The sequence below is a fragment of the Emys orbicularis genome, chromosome 12, assembly GCF_028017835.1.
Source record: "Emys orbicularis isolate rEmyOrb1 chromosome 12, rEmyOrb1.hap1, whole genome shotgun sequence".
NCBI lineage: Eukaryota > Metazoa > Chordata > Testudines > Emydidae > Emys > Emys orbicularis.
In genome coordinates this window covers 8,442,376-8,450,464 of record NC_088694.1, presented here as the reverse complement: position 1 = coordinate 8,450,464, position 8,089 = coordinate 8,442,376, and the positions used below count along the sequence as shown (strand labels likewise).

Here is an 8,089-nt window from a genome sequence, read left to right as displayed (position 1 = left end):
GAAACTCCCTTATTCCAGGGGTTGCCATTCTATAAATCAATTCCAAAAAGTATTTCTAAAATCTTGGAGAAGAGGCTTAGGCCATTCACTGGGCCTCACCCAACAGTGTCTGCTCACACTGGGGGCTGTGAGTGTGAAGAAGTTAGTAGCTGACTCGTGCTATAGTTCAATGAAGTATAGAGGTACTGCCCAGTTCCCACCAGTCTGACCTGAGTCCCGCAATCCCATAACAATCTGGGGTCTTGCTGTATTTCTCATTACTGTTATGCAAGTCTATTATGATGGTTATTATAGAGCGCACCTGTAAATCAACATGGTGCTTTGCAAACAGAGATGTGATATAGCCAAATAGCTTAGTCTACATAAGAAAAGACAGACACAGGACAGCACTTCAGGAGTGGTGGGTATAGGGGGAGAAAAAGAGAGGAAGGATTTCCTGTAGAGGTGAGATTTATGGCGGGATTTAAAGGCACAGTGGATGCCGGAGGGCTCAGAGCAGAGAGGCTCCAGGCCCATGGAGTCAATCATAGCTGTAGGTGGGGAAATTCTATCAGTTTTTCAGCAAGAATCATGCAAGATTAATAGGGCAATAGTGAACTGATGCATGAATGTAGTTTGTTCTGTTCGTGTGAACTTTAGTGGGGCTAATTTTGTCCGTTAACCATTCTAAGAGTGAGACATACTTTTTATTTACAATAGGCAGCTGGAGTGTTGTGGTCACTGCTTTTCATGCTAATATTGTCTCATTGCTTCCTTGTGCTCCCCACATCTGTTTTGTCTTGTCTTGTCTGAGACTTAGATTGTAAGTTCTTTGGGTCAGAGAAGGTCTTTTTTTGTATGTGTGTGTGTGTGTGTGTATACAATGCCCAGCACTGTGGGGTCCTGGTCTGTGATACGGTTCCCAAGGCGCTATCACAATACAAATAATTATACATGGGCGGTGTTTGAAATGTTTGCTCCTTCCCATGCATGTGTAGTACACTGGCTATGAGAAGAGAACCTCACACTCATGGCAAATATCTGGTTTGTAAAGGGTTAAACCAGTAGTTCTCAAACTTTTTTTTTCCACTTGAAAATTGCTGAGGGTCTCGGCAGACCACTTAATGAGCTTTCCAAATGTTGTTTGTATCATTAGCTAACTATTGTAAAGCGCTTTGAATAAAAGCGCTATATAAAAAAACTTAATAATAATTAACTTTTTTTGTTCTACAAATAAAAGCACACAACTCATATTTTCATATCAGTAGTTTTACCTTTCTAATGCGATGGATGTGCCCTCTCTCCTCTGCCACAGCAGCCACAGAGCTGAGGCTGGGAAGGAGGGGGGGTCTCTCCCCCACCGCCGCAGCCCCTGAGCTAGGGCTGGGAAGGAGGGGGGTCTCTCCCCTACCACAGCAGCCACAGAGCTCCCCAGCAGCTGCAGCCATGGTCCTGGGGAAAGTCGCCGCTTTCTCTGGCCCCCGCAGCCCTGCACATCCCAAATTCCCACCACCCCCTCTTCTCACCCCACTGCCCCCTCCCACCTACCTCCTATTCCCCCCAAGGCCACCACCTCACCTTACATGTGCGTCTTCTCCAGGGTCCAGGCACCCCCTCTTCTCACCCCACTGCCCCCTCCCACCTACCTCCTATTCCCCCCAAGGCCACCACCTCACCTTACATGTGCGTCTTCTCCAGGGTCCAGGCACCTAATTAGTGGAGTCACGTCTGTGCGGCTCCACTAATTAGGTGGGTGGCCCTTCATTCTCTTGTGTGCAGCCGCCCAGGCGCGCACCTTAGAGGGAACTATCCGCGGACCACCTGAACGGAGCTTGTGGACCACTCGTGGTCCACAGACCACAGTTTGAGAACCTCCGGGTTAAACTATATATTACTTACAGTGGGCAAGATTAGATTTACATTTTGGGCTTCTTTTTTATAAAAAGTACCAATCCCATGTTGGCTGGCTAGGTGGCAGTAGAGCTCTTCTGTGCATGTGTAGGGGGGTGAACACAGACATAGGTGCCATGGGATTAACACACATCTGTCCATTCAGCCCATTTTTGTCCCTGCAGAGAGAGCATGAGAAGTTAATACTGAACACCCTTGCCCCCCGAAAGTGCTATCATCACATTCTTCACAGGAAATGAACTACTGTGGTTTTGCCAAATATGACAAAGCGATAAGACAGCTCCTCAAATACATGGCTGGATTGACTCACTTCCAGCAGGGTTGGAGGGAATTGTGAGGTTGGATCTTTAACTTCTTGGGGCACAGGAGTTTAATGAAAGCTCTTCTAAAACTGTAGTGGCAGAGGGGATACAGGACAGGGTTAACAGCAGAGTTGATCCACAGGAGCCAGAAGGAAGTCTCATACCAGTAATCAGGGATGCAGTGGCCATGGCAAGCAGCTCGGATGATCATGAGCAGGGTGTATGGTGCCCAGCAAAGCCCAAAAATGCTCACTATAACTGCCAGTGATTTTGCCACCTTCTTGTCTCTGGAGAGCCTGAAACGCTGTGTGATGCTCTGGGAGACCATCTTCATCCGTTTCTCTAAAGACATTGTAGACGCAGAGTGTTTATAGCTCCTCTTGTTGAAAGACTTTGATTTCCCACTATAGGGCCCGGAGCTCTTTGAGTCTGATGTCTGTGAGTCTTTCACACTCTGACTGGCATTGGCAGCTGCTTGTTGTGTTTCACATTTAGGAAGGTCTAGGGTTTTGGCTGCCTCTTTCTGGTCCCACTTACAGCATTTCAGGGACAGCTTTCCTTCCGGACTCATTTCCAGCTCCTCCATGAACGACTGGCTCTGTACTTCGTGGAAGATATCTAGGCGGATTTTGGTGCGTTTCTGAATGTTCAGGTAAATGCTCAAGTTGAAAAACAATACACTGATGAAGGGGGTGAAAAACTCCAGCGTGGAGGCCGTCATGAGAAAATACCAGTTGTAGAAAAATTCAGCATAGCATTCCCCATCAGGTATGATGCTCTGGCCTGTTACGTATTCCCAGCTGATAATTGCAGGTCCATAGAGCAGGAAAGCTAAGACCCACACCATTACCATCTTCAGCACTGCTTGCTTGGTATTACCTTGCTGAGCTCGGTATGTGACCTGGAGGGGAAAAATCTTTTCTTAGATATGACCAAATACATTAACTGGCTTAGACTGTTTTACAAACTGTAAAATTTCTGGCAAAGTTGCTATACAATATCTCTGCAGTGTATCAAATCCATGTGCTGGAGACAGCAGACCCAATCACTAGATAAATCACACTCCCACAGAGAAAAGCTAGGACCTGGTCCTTTAACTCCAAATCAAACTTGGCTCATGATTGGCTTAGAACAGTCCTGAACTGAGTCAGTACATTTCAGGGAGATATTCACCTTTTATGTCAATGAATCATTCTTGATACATAGCTCAGCCCAAATTTGATATCTGCTTTTTAACCCCATTTCATATATGGGTAAAATGAGGCAGACAGAGATTATTTGTCCAAGACTGCACCCTGAGTCAGTGGTAGAGCTGGGAATAGAATCCAGGGAGCCTCAATGTCTAGTCCACTGCCCCAGCCACATGCCTATGCTCTCCCTGAATGCACTTTGAAATTGTTAGAGGGGCCCACGCCAAACTCCTGCGTCCAATACATGTGAGCTTTGTTGCAATTTGGCCCTGGATTGCTGAACTTTATGCATTGGGCCCCTCTGTAGATATTTTGTACTGTACTTGTCAAATATCAGAAGGGTAGCCATGTTAGTCTGGATCTGTAAAAAGCGACAAAGAGTCCTGTGGCACCTTATAGACTAAAAGATGTATTGGAGCATAAGCTTTCGTGGGTGAATACCAACTTCGTCAGATGCATGAGATGCATCTACCCACGAAAGCTTATGCTCCAATACGTCTGTTAGTCTATAAGGTGCCACCGGACTCTTTGTCGCTTTGTACTGTACTTGGAACCCTTCTAGCCTGTGAGTTGCTGTTCCCCTCCTATAAGGTGCTGAGCACCCTCAATTCCCATTGTAATAATTGTGCATTTAGGACATTTGGCACCTTGCAAGATTCCACTGCAACCTGTGAGCCAGTTCCTGAGTGAGACTGACTGTAACTCCCACTGAAATCAGTTTGTTTAATCTGGAAATAACCATTGCAAGTTAGTAATAAACTGTTTACCTCACTTGGATTGACTGGCTGTCACTCAAACACCTTCACCGTCAGCGTTTGAGGGACAATCTGCTTCCTGGGTTCTGAACCTCAAAGGATTTGATTGTTTAAAAACACACACACCTGAAGTCAAGGTTTGCAAGTGAATTGTATGTTTCCCAGGAATTTTTCTTTCCCATCACCAGACTAAAAGATTCATAATTTCCCAAGGAATCAAACAGCTTTTATTTAGCACAGATGACTCGAGACAATAAAGTGAGGGGGAAGGCTTTTCTCATCTCTGACATGTCAGTACTTACCGCTCTTGTCACAGAGAGGAATCTGTCATAGCTAATCAGTACAATGTTGAAGACTGAAGAGGTGCAGAGCAGATAATCAATTACCAGCCAGAGCTTGCAGAAGCTTTTCCCAAAGGCCCATCTTCCTGTCAGCACATAGGGCACATACAAGGGAATGCAAAAGGCACCTGCAATGAGAGGTGTTTATATTTGAAAGGGCTTCTGCACCATGCGCAGGTGCTTGAAAAAAGTAACTCACTCAAATGAATGCTGAGAATAACTGTTGGTGTATGTGATGTCATTTGCAAGTCTGCTCAGTGGCCTTGGATGGCCATGTTGTGTATGGGCCAGCTTGTGGCTGGTGTTGGTTGGGTCACAGATAGTGATTTCCCAGTGAGAGTCTCTTCAAAAGCTAATCTTGTGACACAGCAGCAGCAGCATAGGCTGGAAAGATAGAAAGGAGCCCACTAGGTGAGAATTCTGGCCCATGAACATCCAGGCTGTGATTTTCAAAGCGGCCCAAGGGATTTGGGGCCTGGATCCTCAAAGACATTGGTGCCTAGCTCCCATTGATTTCAGTGGGAGATAGGCACCTAAATACCTTTGAGGATCTGGGCTTTGGCTGCATGACTCCTATGAAAATTAATGGGAATTGGGTGCCCAAATGCCTCAGGAAAAGCTTGAAATCTGAGTTTTAAAGGAAAGCTGTAAAGCAAGGTAACAATTTGGTTTTTTACCCATTACTGCCTCAAGGCGATGCATAAAGAGAGCCTCCCAGCTCTTCCTTTAAAAATCAAAGCTTCCTTGGCTTGTATTTTGACCGGAGCTCCTCTTTGCTGGAGGACCCAGGTCAGTTCTTTTGGAGGGGCTCAACAGTGCTCTCATCTGAAGGCCTGATCCTACAAAAGCTTACACAAGTGAATTTTCGTGGGTGGCTAGTTGACTCCAGTGCATGTGTGTTTGCAGAACTAGGTACTCGGGTTGCAACCTGAGCTGCTGTTTTCTCTGCTCCCTAAATGAAGGGGAGGGGAAGATGAGTACCCTCTCCTTGCAATTGGCCCACAGGGAAAGCTGAATCTCAATTTACTGCCTTATCACAGTTAACATATCCAAACTCTCCAATGATTTTGCCCAAATTCTCCAGCAACATGCCAGAAGTGAGGGTTTGATAGTTCTGTCAAAATACAAATCGATTTTGAAAACAATCACTGAGCACATCTGTGTATCAAAGAAGCAGGGAAAGATTGAATCAAGGTTTTCCTGGGCTTTGCAGCTTAGCTCTAAACCAGGGGATGTTCAGAGGCACTACCTAATTTGTCTAACATTCTGAACCACATAGAAGCACAGTTCAGTAACTCTGGCTTCCTATTTTTGCATATGATACATTAATAATGTCCTTGCTGATCAGTGTGACTGTGACAGAAAAAAACGGTTCTTGTGTCTCCGAAGTGTAAATCTGAAGGGTGGTGGGTGGCTGGCTGACTGTGTGTGTCTAGAAGCTAAAGCAATCTCTCACCGCTTTGATGGCCTATAATCCTTCTGGGGAGTTGGGACCATTATCCATTCGAGCTAAACATCAATAAAGAAATCCACACCGTTCCTCCTGCTTAATCCCCCTCCCACGAAGATGCGTGTCGCAGCCACTAATCTTTGGCTCAGGGGATTGGTCAAGGCTGCATTCAGAGCCGATCTGAACTCAGCCCTTTGCTTTCAGCTTCACAAAACCCGGCTCTCTGACTTAGCAAGAGAAATGGGACGGGGCGCCCTTCTCCTTTAGTGAGGCATGCAACTTGTTCTCCAAACATCTGGCTAGCTACAAGTCTGCGCGGTTACTTCCACTGCACATGCATCACCACTAAATAACCCCTTGCAAGACAAGAAAAAAGAAACAAGTGCTCAGTTCCTGTAGTGCTCATTTCGCTGTCCACCCCCACGGACGTAACTAACAGAACAAATCTCCTCCTTGGGTTCTTGTTTTTCTTTTAACAATGCACGTCTCACCGAGTAGCATGCCCTGGTGCCCGGCCTGATATCAATGTTGCCATGTTAACTGGGCATCACCAAACGTGTAAATAACTGGACTTCAAACTGCATCTTCTTTCCAGAATAGACTGCAGAGGCAAGTACGTGTGCCGTGTAAAAGGTATCTGCCTTAGCGATCGGTGTGTACAGCCGTATCTAGAGTACGTTGTGGAAAGAAGCTGCGGTGGTAGATAATTTCCATTTGAAGTCCAGTACTCAGAAAGGGGAAATAACCCATGGTTGATATTGCCCACATTATTAGTGACATTTGTTCTGATGTTTGAAACCGGTTAGCTCTGGGTGACAACCCTTTGCAAGGGAACAGCGGGAGCTCACGCATTTGCAAAGATTGCCTGGAAGACCATTTTGACCTGAGCCACAGGGAAATGACTTGACCAAGTCCCCTATTTCTCTCTGGAGTGGCTGATATCGCAGCCCCTAAAATAAAACCCAGCTACTGGGATCTTTGCTGCTACCTTTTAAACACACACAACTTTCAGCCCAGCGGGGAAATCTGTGTCCGACTTGCTGTTCCTGAGTCTGCTGGCCCCGGGAACCCCAAGCTGGGTGGGAAAAGTGAAACCGACGTGGTACTTTACCTACTAGGAAATCTGAGATGGCCAGGTTGAGGAGGAAGTAATTGTTCTGGGTCCGCAGGCTGGAGTCCACCACGAAGGCCAGCAGGACCAGCGCGTTCCCAACCACGGTGGCCACGATCAGCAGAGCCATGAGCACGGCCAAGGTGATGGTCCACGTGGCCCCGAACCTGCCCAGCAGCTGGTCGCCGGCTCCTTTGCCTTCAGCCGCCGAGGCGTTGAGGGGCCAGTCTTGCAGGCTGCTGTCCATTTCAGCACCACGCCGCTCAGCGACTCAGGCGGCGGCAGCACCGGTCCGCACCATCCCGGTGGCGGGGGCTGATCCAGCTTGCCAACGGGGCCTGATTCTTGGGCAGAGTCACACGCAGCCCAATAGGCAGCGGCGGCTGCCTTGTTCCCCCCCTTCTCTGGAGCCCCTGAGAGGCATCAGCCAAAAGGAACCAAAGCGCTTCTGCCCGCAGCGCTCCGCTTGCAGGGACGGGGAAGGAGCAAAGGGGGCTCACTCCCGAGGGGTTAGTACCTGATCTCTCTCCGCGCCTACTGCACCGGGATGGGCTCGGTGCCCGCCGCTCCCCTGAGTGGCTTCGTAATGCTCTGACCAGCCTAAATCCGTGTGCTCCCGCTGGCTGCCGAGTCCCGAAGCGCGGCGTGGCTGGAGGAGCAGGCGGTGGGAGGCAGGAATCACACCGCAGTCACTCTGGGTTAGCGAAGCGCTGCTTCCAGTGTAAACGCTCCACTGCTTCTGCAGAGCGGAGGACCCAGCGAGAGGCCACGCGGTTATTGGCCGGAGTGTTCAGCCTCTCCGGCCAGCTGTTTCGCCCTCTTTCCGACTCCGTGTCCCTGGCTCTGAGGAGACAATGCCGAGAGCTTGGCTTCTGTGCTCGGAGGAAACAACTGGCCCCATTTTCATGAGGAACGGATCCAGGCTTAGAAATAATTCACTAAGAATTTGGAGGATCAGTGACACTGGACATCCTATCTGACCCTTCCCACTCACCGTGGTTGAGTCCCACAGGGTCCCACACTGTAAATATATGGAATCGAGCAAACAGT

The 8,089-nt window shown here is 48.1% G+C and overlaps 1 protein-coding gene across 1 annotated transcript; it reads right to left on the bottom strand.

Annotated features, from left to right (window-relative positions):
• Positions 1-2,196: 2,196 nt before the first annotated feature.
• Positions 2,197-7,286, bottom strand: HRH3 (histamine receptor H3). The gene is made up of 3 exons (XM_065414769.1): positions 7,040-7,286; positions 4,440-4,606; positions 2,197-3,093 (listed from the first exon to the last, which is right to left on the bottom strand). The coding sequence occupies exons 1-3, from the start codon at positions 7,284-7,286 to the stop codon at positions 2,197-2,199; spliced, it is 1,311 nt and encodes a 436-aa protein (XP_065270841.1).
• Positions 7,287-8,089: the final 803 nt, after the last annotated feature.

Excerpts from the sequence above, each read along its gene's own strand:
- HRH3 (XM_065414769.1), bottom strand. The coding sequence starts at position 7,286 with ATGGACAGCAGCCTGCAAGACTGGCCCCTCAACGCCTCGGCGGCTGAA. Across the intron at positions 4,607-7,039 it reads CATCTCAGATTTCCTAGTAG|GTGCCTTTTGCATTCCCTTG; the intron begins GTAAAGTACCAC and ends CTCTCATTGCAG. Across the intron at positions 3,094-4,439 it reads TCCTCTCTGTGACAAGAGCG|GTCACATACCGAGCTCAGCA; the intron begins GTAAGTACTGAC and ends TTTCCCCTCCAG.